The sequence below is a fragment of the Mytilus galloprovincialis genome, chromosome 10, assembly GCF_965363235.1.
Source record: "Mytilus galloprovincialis chromosome 10, xbMytGall1.hap1.1, whole genome shotgun sequence".
Lineage (NCBI taxonomy): Eukaryota > Metazoa > Mollusca > Bivalvia > Mytilida > Mytilidae > Mytilus > Mytilus galloprovincialis.
In genome coordinates this window covers 871781-888417 of record NC_134847.1, presented here as the reverse complement: position 1 = coordinate 888417, position 16637 = coordinate 871781, and the positions used below count along the sequence as shown (strand labels likewise).

Sequence of the window (16637 nt, the reverse complement as noted above, 5' to 3'; positions counted from 1 at the left end):
TTACTACCAGTTAGCCCCATGCAAGCTCAAGACCTCAATTTAACTGATTGAAATATTTGAACAGCGGTATACTACTGTTGCCTGTATTTATGTATTCGTCATATGAATTCAAGCACAACTAAGTTGATCATGGCAAACTATCAGATGAGCCTGAACACTTTTCTTAGATGATTTTAGATACTAAATTCAGTATAGCCTAAGCATCCTGGGTATTATTTTTTGGACAAACTTGAACATTACTGTAGAAACTCTTCTTTTTGTTCAATCAAATGAATCTCAGCCTTGTTTCTATACATAAAAGAGAGACGAAAGATACCAGAGGGACAGTTAAGCTCATAACTAGAAAATAAACTGACAACTCCATGGCTAAAAATGAAAAGGACAAACAGACAAACAATAGTACAAATGACGCAACATAGAAAACTAAAGAATAAACAACACGAACCCCACCAAAAACTAGGGGTGATCTCAGGTGCTCCGGAAAGGTAAGCAGATCCTGCTCCACATGTGGCACATGTCGTGTTGCTTATGAAATAACAAATCCGGTAAATAGTCTTATTCAATAGGTCACATTTATGAAAGGGAATGAGATTGTAGTTATCACGACGCCATCACGAGTTGGTTGACCGTTATGGAATAACCATTTCACAAATGATATCGGATATGTTCCTTACGTCGTAACTACAATCCCCTTCCCTTTCATGAATGTGACCTACCGAATTAGACTATTTACCGGATTTGTTATCACATAAGCAACACGACGGATGCCACATGTGGAGCAGGATCTGCTTACCCTTCCGGAGCACCTGAGATCACCCCTAGTTTTTGGAGGGGTTCGTGTTGTTTATTCTTTAGTTTTCGATGTTGTGTCATGTGTACTATTGTTTTTCTGTTTGTCTTTTTCATTTTTAGCCATGGCGTTGTCAGTTTGTTTTAGATTTATGAGTTTGACTATCCCTTTGGTATCTTCCATCCCTCTTTCATAACAATTCATGAAGATTTACATGTAATACCATACTGTGTATAAATCTTAACTTCAAAAACCTAAGTCCAATTATCAGTTAAAATACTGTACGAGAAATACAAATATATTTTCAAAACATTTTTAAACATTATTTCTTTATCATTATGTCACCTTGTACAAAAGCTTTGTTAATAGTTATGAGAGCTACCAGGATTATAATTTGATATGCCAGACGCGCGTTTTGTCTGCATAAGACTCATCAGTGACGTTCAGATCAAAATTGCTTTGACTCCGAAACTGATTAGTAACTAACTTTAACATCAGACTATGTCAACATTCCAATTTTCTTTTTCAAATTAAATAGACGCAGATACATAAACTATATGAGATGACTGGATGTAAAGCAATACTAAATAAATGCTAAGTAGGAAATTAACGAATTAAAATAAAACATTTAATTTTGGCAAATTATTACAATTTCATATGAAAAAACAATAATAGTCGTTAAAGTTAATTCAATCAATGTTCAGCACCATTTATCAACAACACTTTGATCGCACGTCTATATTCAGCGGGTAACGATAAATCTGACATCTTCACTAAGCGTCTCAACCATTTCGAATTAATCTCAATCCAAATTTTCGGTTATAAACCATGTTGCTCCAACGTCCTTGGCTTTAGTCAGTCAATTATATTGTAAATTCGTATATCCACAGTACCAATTCAGCAAGGAACATATGCTGCAAAATAATACTTCCACCGAAAATGAGACTGAATCTACTGATTATGAATATTGGGTGGGATAAATAATGGAAGGGTTAGTTTTTGGCTTTCGACGGCAGAATGAAAAACTTACAATTCTTTAAATCACAAGTTTATCAAGGAACCAATCAAAATGCATTGTTATGTTATAAAATTCATAACAAGTTGTATCATTGGCTGTATGTAAAGAACCGAAATAATTCGAACAGTATAAAGTCTATTTCTTTTCTTATCTCCAGTCACTTATTATATACTTTTAATTAATTAAGAATAGCACAATAAAAAGACTAAGTCCTTCTGTCAGTTGAAAACTCTTTTAATAATTTTTGCTCTGGATACTATATTTTAATCATTATAAAGCGTCTGTCAAAATAAAATAAAAAACTCAGTAAAGATTTGCCAAAGCTTTCGATGTTACAACCACGGGCAACATTAATGTTGATGCAGCGGCCGACACTTACGACGGCAAATTCATGCTTTAATGTAGTATTGCAATGTTTAAATCAGTTATTCGTGCTTTAAAATGTTTTTTTTTCTTTCCAAATTTTCATTTTCTTTCTCTTTCGACACGTAAGGGTGAATGAAAAACGTTTTTTTTTCGAGGGGACTTGAAAATTAACTGGACACTTCGCAATCGATTCTATCGACATCGACTCATCAGACATATATTTACAATGCAAAATACCTTGACAACAAATGTTCGAAATTGATGCTTTACCATATCTACACTTATTTATGTCTGTCTTATTGTTTAATAATATCGTAACTACTTCATTATGTATATTCTGGCGAGCACTATAGAGTGGTGAAAGTCCATTATGATCACACTTATTAATGTCTGCATGATGGTTTAATAATATTTTAACCACTTCTGTATGTCTATTCTGACGAGCCATATAGAGTGGTGAAAGTCCATTATGATCACACTTATTAATGTCTGCATTATTGTTTAACAATATTTTAATTACTTCTGTATGTCCATTCCAACAAGAAATGTGCAGAGATGATGCTCTATCTGTATTCATATCTACCTCATTGTTAATCAAAATCTTAACTACTTCATCATGACCATTCTGACAAGCACAATAGAGGGGTGAAAATCCATCATGATCACACTTATTAATGTCTGCATTATTGTTTAATAATATGTTAACTACTTCAGTATGTCCTTTCCAACAAGCAATGTGCAGAGGTGATGCTTCTTTATCATCACACTTATTAATGTCTGCATTATTGTTTAATAATATGTTAACTACTTCAGTATGTCCTTTCCAACAAGCAATGTACAGAGGTGAAATTCCAACGTAATCACACTTATTAATGTCAGCATTATTGTTTATTAAAATCTGAACTATTTCGCTATGTCCTTCCTGACAAGCGAAGAACAGAGGTGATACTTCTTTGTCATTACATTTATTAATGTCTGCGTTATTATTTATGAAAATATTACATATGTTTGTATATCCATACTCACAAGCATGGGCCAGAGGTGATGAAATACCTTTATTCATGTCTGCCTTATTGTTTATTAAGATTTGAACTACTTCAGTATGTCCTTTCTGACAAGCAATGTACAGAGGTGATACACCGTCATGAAAACACTTATTAATATCTGCCTTACTGGTTATTAACATCTTTATTATTTCAGTGTGTCGTTGCTGACAAGCAATGAATAGAGGTGATGCTTCGTCAACTGTACATTTGCTAATGTCTGCCTTACTGATTATTAACATCTGAACTATTTTAGTATGTCCATTCTGACAAGCAATGTACAGAGGAGACTCTTCGTGATCGTTGTACCTATCAATGTCTGCCTTATTGTTTATTAAAATCTTAACCACTTTACTATGTCCTTCATGACAAGCAATGTACAGAGGTGATTCACCGGTAGCTGTACACTTATTAATGTCTGCCTTATTGACTAATAACATCCTTACCACTTTAGTGTGTCCATTCTGGCAAGCAATGAACAGAGGTGATTCACTAGTATCTACACATTTATTTGTGTCTGCATTACTGTTTACTAATAGTCTTACAAGTTTAGTTTGTCCATTCTGACAAGCATAGTACAAACTTGATACTTCTTCATTGTTGCATGTATTAATGTCTGCTTTATTGTTAATTAGCATCTCAGCAATTTTCATATGTCCTTGTTGACCAGCAGCACAAAGAGGTGATTCTCCAGTTCCTACACACAAATTAATGTCTGCCTTACTGTTTAATAAAATATTCACTACTTCAATATGTCCTTCCACACAAGCAATGTACAGCGGTGATGCTTTTTCATCATTACACTTATTCATGTCTGCCTGATTTATTATTAGTATTTGAACTACTTCAGTGTGCCCTTTATAACACGCAAGGTAGAGAGGAGATACTTCATCAGTATTACGACAATGGTTTATATTACTGATGCAATGATATAAACACCATTTAACAAAATCAATATATCCATCAAAACAACACAGTATCAATGGAGTACTTTTGTCATTAGTGTCATATGAACTGGCCAATTGTTTTTGTTGTGATATTTCTAAGCCTTTTATAGTAAGTAGGAATTGTTGTCTGAAGATACAATCGTCCATATTGATGTTACAGAAAACATCCACTACCTTTCCTCTTGACCAATCATCTACCATTCTGTTTATATACATTTGCTGATATCTCGTTGGAACAATAATTGTAAATTCATCACTCTTCTTTTTTCTTTCAAATAAAAATCTGTCACGAATAAATTGACTTGTAGCATTATTAATTAAACAATAAATCATTTCACTACCGAAGTAAAAAGCAAGAAAATCAAATAGTTTGTCATGAATTGATCTGTAGACTTCACCATCTTTTCTGATATATGTATGTGTAAGAGAATCCAGCTCATCTCGTAGAACCAATCGTGACGTCCCTTCCAACACTTTACAAGCTTCATATGTGTTCTTTATAATTGTTTTGATGTTGTCATCCACATCCTCGGTCAGCCATTTTTCTTTCAACTGATTGTTAAACATTACACACAGAGCAAGTGCACAATATTTTCCATGTGCTCCCTCTGTCTGTAATTTATCCAACTCTTCTTTGTAAACTATAAATGGATTTTTAAAGAAATTTACAATGTTCAGTTTTGAGTTTTTGCTGTACAATTGACACAAAAGAGGAAAACAGTCAAACATGTCATATAATTCACTGATCTTAGACGCGTTTGTTTTCAGGTAAAATTCAGCAATGTATTTTTTTTCTATTTTTGATAAACAAAAATCTGCAAATATGAGATTACATTCAAAGGATTGACAGAATGACAAAGATTTCATTTGCCAATCCTTATAAACCTGTAGTCTACAAGACATGATTAACTTCACTGGTTTCTTTTCTACTAGTGCTTTGATTTTTTTCATCAAATTTTTCCAGCTTTCAAACTTTTTAGGATTTAAACTATATGTTCCACAAAAATCATCCACTACAAACAATATCTTCTTAATTGGATTGTACCACTTAATGATATACTTTGGATTTGATACTGGTAAAATTTCATAGCCTTCATTTTGCATCTGTAAAGCTACATGGCACACCAATGATGTTTTTCCAGTACCAAAACTTGCTGTGACAACAACACAACCATTCTTTTTAATGCACTTTAATACACTTTTTGCTCCGTTTGTTTCTATAAATGTTTTGTCATTTTCTTTCCAATTTTCTAATTCCTCATTTATTTGTTCTAAAAATAAGAAAAATTGACGATTCTTTGAATGCGTATTTTTAAAATAAAAGTTAAGAAATTTTTGACATATATTGTAAAGAAAATTTGCTTGACAAAAGGTATAAACAAAGGCTTGTTCTATCCATGGTATATTTAGAAAAAGGCTTGACATACGGTGTGAACAATTTGCTTGTCAAATGGTATAGACAAAAGACTAGACATATGGTATTGACTAAAAGCTTGACCTATGAATACTTTGTATTTAGGCAAAAGGCTTGACATACATATTGATAATTTGCTTGCAAATTCTTATAGACAATTTGTTTGAATATAGTGTAGAAAAGGGACTAAGAAGCTGTTTGTATAAGGAACCTTGAATATATACCTCTTATGTTCCATGGTATTGGGTCTTTTAAAATCTCTGTGACTTTTGCGTGTTCAATTTGTAAATCACTATGGGAATTTTCCAGATCTATCAGATTTTGTTTAGCGCTTGAGTGTTCTGTTTGCAAAATACTGTAAGAATCTTCCAAATCGGAAAGATTTTTCTTGATGGTTGAGAGTTTAATGTCCATTGTTAGTCTTAGTTTCTTCATTTCTTCCTGTGATTGTTTGATTTCCAGCATAATTTCCTGGTTAGACTGATCTAAAATGGTTACTTTAAGATCTTGGCACTCCTGATTCATTGGCAAACCACCCAATCGGCTTACAGCCTATATACAAATGTTTCAAGTAGTTACAATAAAAAAAAGTTGTAATCTTAATGCATAATAAATATTTATTTTTGGGTCAGGTATAGATTTCTAATTTATGATGATAAAAAAAAACCAAGGAATATATGTCCCAGGATAAGAAATTAAAAAAATATGCCTTCATTTTAGTCAATTTATTGCAATTTCGACCAAGTTATATTAAGGAGATGTCTTTGCACTTAATCCACTGGATGGTTTGAACTGACTAATATCTTAGTCTGTGAAGCACGATATTTTATTCACTAGTTTGATAGTAGCAGTTGTCAGTGTCTGTTAGTACTTTTTGACAGGTGCTTTTTTTCTTTACTCTTATCACATTTTTGTTAAAGTCATTTGATGAGCCAAGCCCTTTTCAACTGATATTTTGAAGTTTGATGTTGCATAATTCTGTAACATACATTACATGAGTGTTCGTTTTTTTTTTTGTCATGGCGTTGTTAGTTCATTCTTCTAATGAGTTTGAATGTCCCTTTGGTACATTTTGCCTCTCTTTTACACTACTGTCACAAGTAAGAGATGGGTTGAGTGCTCACAAACATCCCAAATCAAGAGCATTCAATTCATTAGTTTTCTTTTTACCATTATGATCATCATGTTTTTATAGTTTACTTCATGGTATAGGTTTTGATCATTGCTGAAACCATAATCGCAGACCTATAATAGTTGTTAGGTACCACATTATACAACATTATTATTTTTTAAGTATGAACCTACATCTGCTACATGTGTCCATGCTGTATTGAAATCACATGTTGACATGGTGTTACTATCACGATGAGCTAATATATTCCTGTACCATTTAATCCTGGCAAGATCAGATCCTGGAGTTTTTTCCCCAGGTAGTGGTAGACTGTCATATCCATTGATTGGAGAATTAACTGATGTCAAGTTTCTGATCAAACAAATCATCAATGTTACATCAAAAGTTTTTGAATCAGGTAAACCTGTAACAACAACAGATTTTGAATGTCAACAGTTATTCATATCCATTAACGCAGAATTCGCCAGTGTAAATGTTACTTATCAATACATTCATACAACACCATTAATTTATGTAATGAACATTTACTGAAATTCAACATCTACTACATATAGATGGATAAATTTCTGCCAAACAGTGTCCATTCATTATAATGAAAACGCTTTGACGAAATCTTCTCAAATTTAGATATGTTGTTTCTTTCGATTAAATGAAAACCAAGTACAATTTAACGATTTTAACTTTCTCAGTGTTGTGTTATAGAGCTAACAGTAGCAAAATTTATTTTTCTTATATAAATTTGAGTTATTTCCCTTTGAAGAGATATAAATAACTACTTTTTTTTAAATGTCATTTGGTTGCTTGTTTATTTTGAGTTATTTCCCCTTGGACAGAGACGTAATTAATAAAGCCTCGGTCACACTTTAACGGATAGCTCGAACGGATCCCGAACGGATTACTTATTTCAATTATCATGCTCAAAATTTTCCAACACACATAACGGACGACAACGGATAAAACGTACGCTAAACGGACATGAAACGGATATGGACGGACGTCTAACGGACATGAACGGATTGAAAATAAATTATCTGTTTGGCCTTTCCGTTAAGGTGTGACCGAGGCTTAAGACAAAGTCACCAACGGACTTCTACCGGACTTATAACGGATAAAACGGATTGTGAACGAGTGTGAAACGGGCTTCTACCGGACGTATAACGGATAAAACGGACGATGAACGTATCATAATCTGATAAATTGTTGAGTGTCATGAATTCATATTATTCATAATCGATCTTAGGGTAAGGGCACGTCTTCCCTATCGAGCAGGTAACATGTGCTATTAAACAGTACACCAGATATACTTTACCCTTAATTGTAGAAATATAATATACGAGGGAAAATAATTTTAAAATAGACAGGTTATTTTGCATTGTTTGTCAAGCCGGAATTATGCCCTTAAAATTGAAGCAACTTTGTAATGTATCTGTGTTCACTAGATTTAATAGTTCTTGTGTTTACCTTACGTCGGTTCATTTTTTTCAGAAAATACTTTTATCATGTGGAAATCGGTACGTCAGTAGTCCTACGCTCGACAAACTACATCTGATTGAATTAGTATTAGTTTAAATTTGTTATGTTGCCAATTTAATTTTTTTTAATCTTTAAAAGTGATTACACAACATGTAGTAATATCTCCACATATAATTACCCAAAAGAGAACAAAACTAAGAACTACAATGACATTGATCAGCATCAAGTTCCGTGTGGTAAAACTTTTGTATGGATACATGCTATCACATATAATGTAGTACTCACACTAAACCAGTTGTAAAATGAAAGGCAAACGATTTAATGGCTTCTAAGGTCAAGACATTGGTCACGTAATAAAAGGTCAGAGTTTATGATATTTTGGTAAACGTGCATGCCTCGTGGTTTTTGGACTCGTGTCGTCTTATTTGTACTCGTAAATTAATAAAACCCAAAGTGTTCAATTCTTGATGGAATAAGCTTCCTTATTTTATATAATTATTATTAAAAAGTGTTGTTAAAATGTTATAAATTCACAAGTAAAGTGTAGGTCCACGGAAAATCCTTAATAGTTCCTTAAATAGGTTTGGTAACGTGTTGAGGGGTATTAAATATGAAGTAAAACCATTTTTTGGTTCTTATTCTACTCTATCAGATCACAAAAACCCTGGATACGCAATTGTGTCAGATTTTTTGCGAAGCGGAGATCAAAGGGAGATAACTCGGTACGCACATCGTCAGATATTGCAAGTTCACAACAGTAAATTCGAGTAAAATTATTGATTTCAGATATATTTCGACAATTTCCTGAATAAATTTTTAATATTCCATGTTCCTCTACTGTTGTAACATTAAAATAGTCATGGAAAGGTTGAATACGACATATTTTTCAAGTACTTACAGGTTATTGAACACTTCCAAAGAAAAAAAAATATACATTTAACTGACTTTTCTCTGAATTTGGACTTATTGTATATTCTCAAACACCCTTTTGGTAGATATAAGGAAACAAGAGGAGGTTTATCAGTTGTCAGTAGAACCTGTGTTACCATAGAATTGAACTTTTCATTACATGAAAACAAGCTGAATATGGAAACAAAGGAAATATAGTCTTTAAAATTGTGAACATTTATACTTTTGAATGAAAATAATATGAATTTGCAGTGGACAATGTTTGTTTTATTGTACCTGCTCTAAGATACAGTGGTGGATCCCAGGGGCTCTGGTGATTGGAGCCTCCCCTTTTTATGGAAGATTAATGCATTTGAATAGGATCATATAGTTAACTCTCCTTTTTATCCTTGGTTGAGAATACCACCACTTATGTTTAAAATTGTCTAGATTCACCCTGAGATAAGAACCTTTATAAGATGTACAAGTTATGTTGCTTGCCTTCCTCAATAGAAAAATATCTGAACACACAAAGAACCAGAAAGGGATTTAAAACATAATAATCAACATAAAGATAACTGAATAAAAGCTGTATTGCAATCTGATATCAGGCAGTTCTCATAACTCCTATTATATATTATGTATTATTTCAAATTTTGCTTTATTTTTCTTCTTCTTATATTTAAATTCGAAAGTCCTGCAACCAACTGTTGAGTCCATTCAATTAAATTATTGATTGAATAATAAGCTATAAAGATTACCAGTAAATAAATTTTGAAAATGCTTTGTTGAAATACAATAGTGGTTTTATATCATAAAATATACTGAATCAACTTTAAATTTATTCCAAATTCATTTTTACCTGCTCTAAAATGCATAATCAATTGAACTACAAAAACAAAAACGCTGAGAATACTACAATGAATAACATAGAGAATGGTCACTTCCTATGGTATAGTAGTCTTAGAAAAAACAAAACTGACTTAAATAAAGTATGCTTATGGGGTTTTTTTGTAAAAAGGACCACAATAAGATATTTATTATTCTGATATCAGAAATAATCTCATAGTATAAAATCAGAATGTCCGCTCTTTTAGTTGAGATAATCAAGTTAATCTCATTATTTACTTATATAAAAAAACCATTTCATGATATTATCTGTATTTACAAACATTGACTAAATAAAAGCTTGTCAACATCCCACTAACTTCAAATGCTTTTAAAAGTTAACCTGTTAGTACTAAAATAAAGAAATGTGGTATAAGATCAGATAGGCTATTTTATTCCAATTAAAAAAGATCATGAAGTAATGTATTACAATGATTTATATAATTGACACAATAATGTTGATATAAATCAGATAAATATGAATATAACCAACTCCATTCTTAGATTTTTAACCACAGCCAGATCAGGGCCACACATATATTTGAAAAAAAGGCATAACAATTATATCTTCTTTTATCATGTTTTATTAAACAGGCAAATATTCTCAAAGTCTTAATTAAAACAATATATGTACTTTATTGATAGTTGTCTGAGTTCGAAACATTTATTTTGAATTGCAACATTTTTCCTTTAGATTATCTTGAATAAAAAGCCAATTAAATTTTGAACTTTTGCTTTACTTTTCAAATTGTTTACAACTTATTATATTATCATTTAATTCTTTTCTTTAAAAGTTATAAAGGGGAAACTGACATTTAAATATGGTATGATTGCCAATAAAATAACAGTCTAGAAACTTATCACCAGAGTGCAAGTGCCTGTTAACAGTGACAGTTAAATTAGAAGTCACTTTACATATATCAACAATGAATACATTGTAATGTAAATATGGTAATATGTAAACATCATTACACCCTCACTATCTAAAGACCTAGTAAAGGAATTCCCTGCACCTCGCGAGACCTGTTTCTTAGGCAAGATGTATTATATAACTATTGAAAGTATAACACGATAAAGGTTATTGCTAGGTATATAGTAACATCAACGTGCAATTAAGGTAAGCAAACTGTCAAACATAAACAATCTACCACGTGTTTGTCTGCTATACTTGATATACTTAACCCATCAGACCTTATTTACACGAATTTTTGCTAAGGCAGACAGTTAAATATGTCTGCCTTAGCTAAACACATTTATTCTAAAAATAGTTGTTGGCATGACATGGGTTATGTTCTTCTCATATATGTTATGATGGTATGATACTAAACCCTTAACGGGAAGGATTGTGCCTGATGTTCTTGTGATGAAATCATAATCTTTCAGTCAGTTTAATTGAAGTCTGGAGCTGGCATGTCAGTTAACTGCTAGTAGTCTATTGTCATTTTGTTTATTTTCTTTGGTTACATCTTCTGACATCAGACTCGGACTTCTCTTGAACTGAATTGTAATGTGCGTATTGTTATGCGTTTACTTTTCTACATTGGTTAGAGGTATAGGTGGAGGGTTGAGATCTCACAAACATGTTAAACCCCGCCGCATTTTTGCGCCTGGCCCAAGTCAGGAGCCTCTGGCCTTTGTTAGTCTTGTATTATTTTTTTATTTTATTTTTTTAAACAATTTGGAAATTAGTATGGCGTTCATTATCACTGAACTAGTATATATTTGTTTAGGAGCCAGCTGAAGGACGCCTCCGGATGCGGGAATATCTTGCTACATTGATGTTGGTGACCTTCTGCTGTTGTTTTTTTATTTGGTCGGGTTGTTGTCTCTTTGACACATTCCCCATTTCCATTTTCAATTTTACTGTTTACCTTATGAGGTCTGTATGGATTTGCTGTTATGACTTTGTGTATGCATGGAAATATAATGAAGAAAACATTGATTTTTACCGTAACTTTTGAATACACAACATTCCCAAGGTATCCCCACAAAACACATGGCTACTTTGTAACGATGGCTACTAACGTGTCGCCACTTTCTAACGGCAAATGTAATTAGATGATCTCCACGGATCAATAATAAAACTGCTAGTAAAGGATTGGATACGAAATTGTGTCAGATTGTGGATAGAGGAAAAATGTAAACATTGAAATCCGCCATTTTGACGTACGAAACAAACTAATTTTCAATCTTCGATTAAAGGACATTCCGCACATTGCCAGCGTATCATGCATTACCAGTCATCTTATATATATCTTTCAATTTGATTTTTACACTTACTCTTCCATGTTTTAGTTAATTTAATGTTTTAATTTACTACAGAATGTGACATCGTAGAAAAAAATATAGGTGGCGTTGTTTGTGGGCGTAAACATTTTACATACGGGTTCTTTTTGTGTCGACAAGTTGACCTTTATCCGTCAGATTCAGGTGTTTGCAGTCTAACTGTATAGATTGATGGAAAAAGACATTTGTCTAATGCTTAGTCCGTTTCTGTGTGTGATACATTTTAATGTTGTGTCGTTGTTCTCCTCTTATATTTAATGCGTTTCCTCAGTTTTAGTTTGTTACTCCGATTTTGTTTTTTTGTTCATGGATTTATGAGTTTTGAACAACGGTATACTACTGTTGCCTTTATTTATACAGATAATTTGTGCAACAAATGTTAAGGACTACAATGACAATGATCAGCAATAGCATCAACATCAGTTTTCGTGTTGTAAAATAAGTCTAGTTATGTGATTATTTGATTCTATTTTTTTTTTAAAGAGTTATTTTTTTGCCTAGGAAGTTGTACATACATTATGACACACCCTCTAGTGTTGGTTAATAAACATGTCAAATGTTAATATAAACTTTGAAATCATAACGGTTCTGCAGATATAGAGCAGACATGATCTATACAATACGACACGTGGTTGTCAACTTAAACCAAAATGTTTGATCTTGAATTTTGACCAAAGAAGTTATACAAACATTATTAGACATCCTCTGGTGTTGGTTATTATACATGTCAAGTATGAAGTATGACATTATAACGCTTCCCTAGAAACCTAGCGGACACAATGTGTTACAGACTGGCCACTATAACGTGACCTGTCACTAGGCGGGACCTTATTAAATACATTGCCCGCACAACCTAACATGACGGGGCCACAAATTGATCTACTTACCTTTCCGAAGAACCTCCAATCACCCCCTGTAAAGAAAACCTGATTGTTTTCCTGTGTTTTGCATTCTGTTGTTCAATGTAGTTTATTGGTTTAGCTAGTTAATTTGTTTTTGTCATGGTATTGGCAGTTTGTCTTTGACTTATGTTGTTGAATACTTTTAGACAAATTTTGGCCACAACATATGTATCTTTATCAAATTGCCAACTAACAAACCTAAAAGAAGGCAGAACTACTATTCTGTAGACATATAAATTACTTACCACTTTTTGGAAACAAAAGATTCCACTGAGCCTGGTTCAAGATTCTCTTTAAATACAAATCATAGATAGCGTTGTAGTTTTTATGCAATGTTGATGGTAGAGAGGTAGTTGGGAATTCTTTGACAAAGAAAGTACGCACTGCTCTTGGTGACACTCCTTTCAATAACAAAGCTAATCTAATATAGTTCTCTTGTTCGACCAAAAGAGGTGCCATTATTCTAGAAAATCCCTCCAATTAGTAATAGAAAACTAAATCATTCTTACTTGATGGTCAATGTATACTGAAAAATATACAAGTATACTGAAAAATATACAAGTCTATCACACATGACTAAAAAGTGATCAAAGGTACTAGGATTATAATTTAGTACGCCAGACGCGCGTTTCGTCTACATAAGACTCATCAGAGAGGCTCATACAAAATATTATAAAGCAAAACAAGTGCAAAATTGAAGAGCATTGAGGATCCAAAATTCCAAAAAGTTGGTCCAAATACGGCTAATGTAATCTATGTCTGGGATAAGAAAATCCTTAGTTTGACTATAAAAGCAGATTATTGGATATGAGTTTAAGGGTAATAAGGTCGGTTACTTTTTAGTAGCAATATATAATTCCAGCCGAGCACAACAAAGCGTAAAATCGATCTGTAACTCATCATTGTAGACTCACATAATACAAATCATTTAAATTACACAAAGGCGTTCAGAAAATACTACATACATACAGTTGTAATATGAAAGATTGACGGAATGACAAAAAAAGATAGATAAATGTATTTCCGACTACTGATTCTATTATTACTACTGTTTACAATAATTTAAGCGCAAAATACTCGCAGTTAATGACAGCTAGTTCAAAGCCAATCAGAACTTAAAAAAATGTATCTAAGACATATGATGTTTTTACTGTTTACAATATTTTAAGCGTATAATGATAGCTACTACTTATTTGGCAAAATTAAAATATGTAGAACATTGCCATTAAAGGGCAATACATCATAGAATGAGTCCGACTCTTTGGCTTAACTTTTTGATCTTTTCAAGATGAACTGTTTGCATTTAACGTTTCTTTCGAGAGAGACAGATCATATTGTGCACTACTGTAAGTGGAAGGTGTCTTCTGTTATTATGTTGTTTACATTTTGTAAAGTATTATTGAATTATTTATCTACAAGTTTCCCTGAGTATTCCTTTGTATATTTGTACTGTACACTATTGTCATTTCAGAGGTATTATGCCATATTAGCGAGAAATTAAGCTAGCCTTTACACCAGGAATGAGTTTAATTTTTTCTACAAATCTTATCATATAAACTATATGTTAAGTGATCAGCTGCGATATGTATCCATGTCAGTTTCGCTGCAACTGTTTTATTATTTTGAATTTAAGTAAAGAACTAAATTTTTAACGCTAAAGTTTTACAAAAGAAAAAGGTCTAAGACGTTCAATTAACGTCATAATTCACTGAAACTTAATGTCGGTATGTATATAACTGATAGGAAAGATAAACACATGCGTTTTTGCAAGTCATTACAATAGTTAAGTCTTTGAGAGATAATATGGTGATATTGTTATGCAATACTTCAGTCTTTATTGTACTTGCCATCTTTACCTCTTTTTTTATATGAATAAGTATTCTGCATGTGTTAAACAATTGATCTGTTGTTAAATGTGTGCTTGTCTTTAATATGCTCGAAATATTTGCCACCAGTATTTACCAGATTCAAAAAAAATGCCCTAAATATTTGTCACCTGTAATATCAAGATTTCAAATTTAACTAAAGTATTTTCCACCTGTACTTACCAGATAATAATTTGCCTGAATTATTTGTCACCTGTAATTGCCAGATTATAAGTTTGCCTGAATTATTTTTCACCTCTAATTACAAGATTACTTATAACTTGAAACGCATTAGGATATATACTCTTTCAACTCTTTTCCTCAAAATACACTACTTTTAAGTTTATTTTCTCTCGATTTATTTCTGTCAACTAATGAGAAAAAAAGCGTGTATGTGATGTGCTATACTTATTTCGCTTATTTCACTTACAAGTTACTGATTTGGTATACACATATTATATCTTTTACAATATGTGCTACTTTAAATCAATACTGAAATATTAATGTTATGCACAAAGGAAAGAAAATTTTGATTTTATGTCCATAAGACAGCAATCAAACAGCGAGATTAACCAAAAAACATTTATTATGTAACACTTTTATTATTTTAAACTTTAAATTCTGAGAGAATGATGCTTGCTCCTCAGTGGTGAAATTGAAATTACCTAAAGTAAAATAATAACTTTAATTTTTCACAGGTAAAGTCGAATTTTATATCGGGTGAAATTAATAATTCTGAAAAGGATGTCTTGCAATACACTGCACTATCGTTACAGTATAGATTTGCTTAAATATTTTGACAAATTGTTAGCAACGTTTTAAATTTGCATTTCCCGTGTTTTAAATTTTTCCAGCTGCAAAATACACTTGTTATCGTGTGTATTTTATTTCAAACTGCAATGAACACATAGAAAATCATTTAAAAGTGACATAGAAGAAGTTTAAATCTATATATGTATCATGACATATTTGCTATTTAAGGAAGTTATGCAGTTAGGATTGCCCAATTTACTACATTACATCTTAATGGCCTTAGTTGGACTGGATACCTGAAATTCGGTCAAAACATACCAAAGCCAATTCCCTTGGAAAAAGACAGACGGTTTAACCGTAACTTTTGACCAAACAATATAAAAAATAGGTGTTTAGGTTGCAGACAGAGATTGACGAATGATCAATGGATATCGATGGTATTCTTACCTTTTTAAGTAAAGTAACCTTGTTCTCTGTTTCAATGGTGCTGAACATATTGTTTATCTTTATTAATATTTCTGTAACTTTGTTCTGTCACCAGTGTATTCTGTATAAAGTATAATGTACATCAGTTTACCTGTAACTAAGATCTGTCATATGACCTACGGAAAGGTAGATAACTGCAAATATATATGGTTGACATACCTTTTCACCCTTGCAAAAAAAATAAACAGTAACAGATGAGCCACATATTGTATAATTGAAATCCCTTTGAGTTTAAAATCTTAAGGGAAAGACTATTTCCTTAACAAAATGTTTCATAAAACATAATTATAAACAATACAATAAAATCCAGTGGAAAACCCCCTTCCCCCTTCTTATGTCAAACGGTCGCCTCTTAAGTCCAGGTCTAGAAATAAATTGAAAAAAAA

At 32.2% G+C, this 16637-nt stretch overlaps 1 protein-coding gene across 1 annotated transcript; it reads right to left on the bottom strand.

Annotated features, from left to right (window-relative positions):
* Positions 1 to 1366: 1366 nt before the first annotated feature.
* On the bottom strand, positions 1367 to 13486 carry LOC143048928 (uncharacterized). The gene is made up of 4 exons (XM_076222788.1): positions 13393 to 13486; positions 6884 to 7113; positions 5803 to 6130; positions 1367 to 5435 (listed from the first exon to the last, which is right to left on the bottom strand). The coding sequence occupies exons 2-4, from the start codon at positions 7076 to 7078 to the stop codon at positions 2245 to 2247; spliced, it is 3714 nt and encodes a 1237-aa protein (XP_076078903.1). The 5' UTR covers positions 7079 to 7113; positions 13393 to 13486; the 3' UTR covers positions 1367 to 2244.
* Positions 13487 to 16637: the final 3151 nt, after the last annotated feature.

Excerpts from the sequence above, each read along its gene's own strand:
- LOC143048928 (XM_076222788.1), bottom strand. The coding sequence starts at position 7,078 with ATGATTTGTTTGATCAGAAACTTGACATCAGTTAATTCTCCAATCAAT. Across the intron at positions 6,131-6,883 it reads CATGGACACATGTAGCAGAT|GCTGTAAGCCGATTGGGTGG; the intron begins GTAGGTTCATAC and ends ATTTGTATATAG. Across the intron at positions 5,436-5,802 it reads AATACCATGGAACATAAGAG|AACAAATAAATGAGGAATTA; the intron begins GTATATATTCAA and ends TCTTATTTTTAG.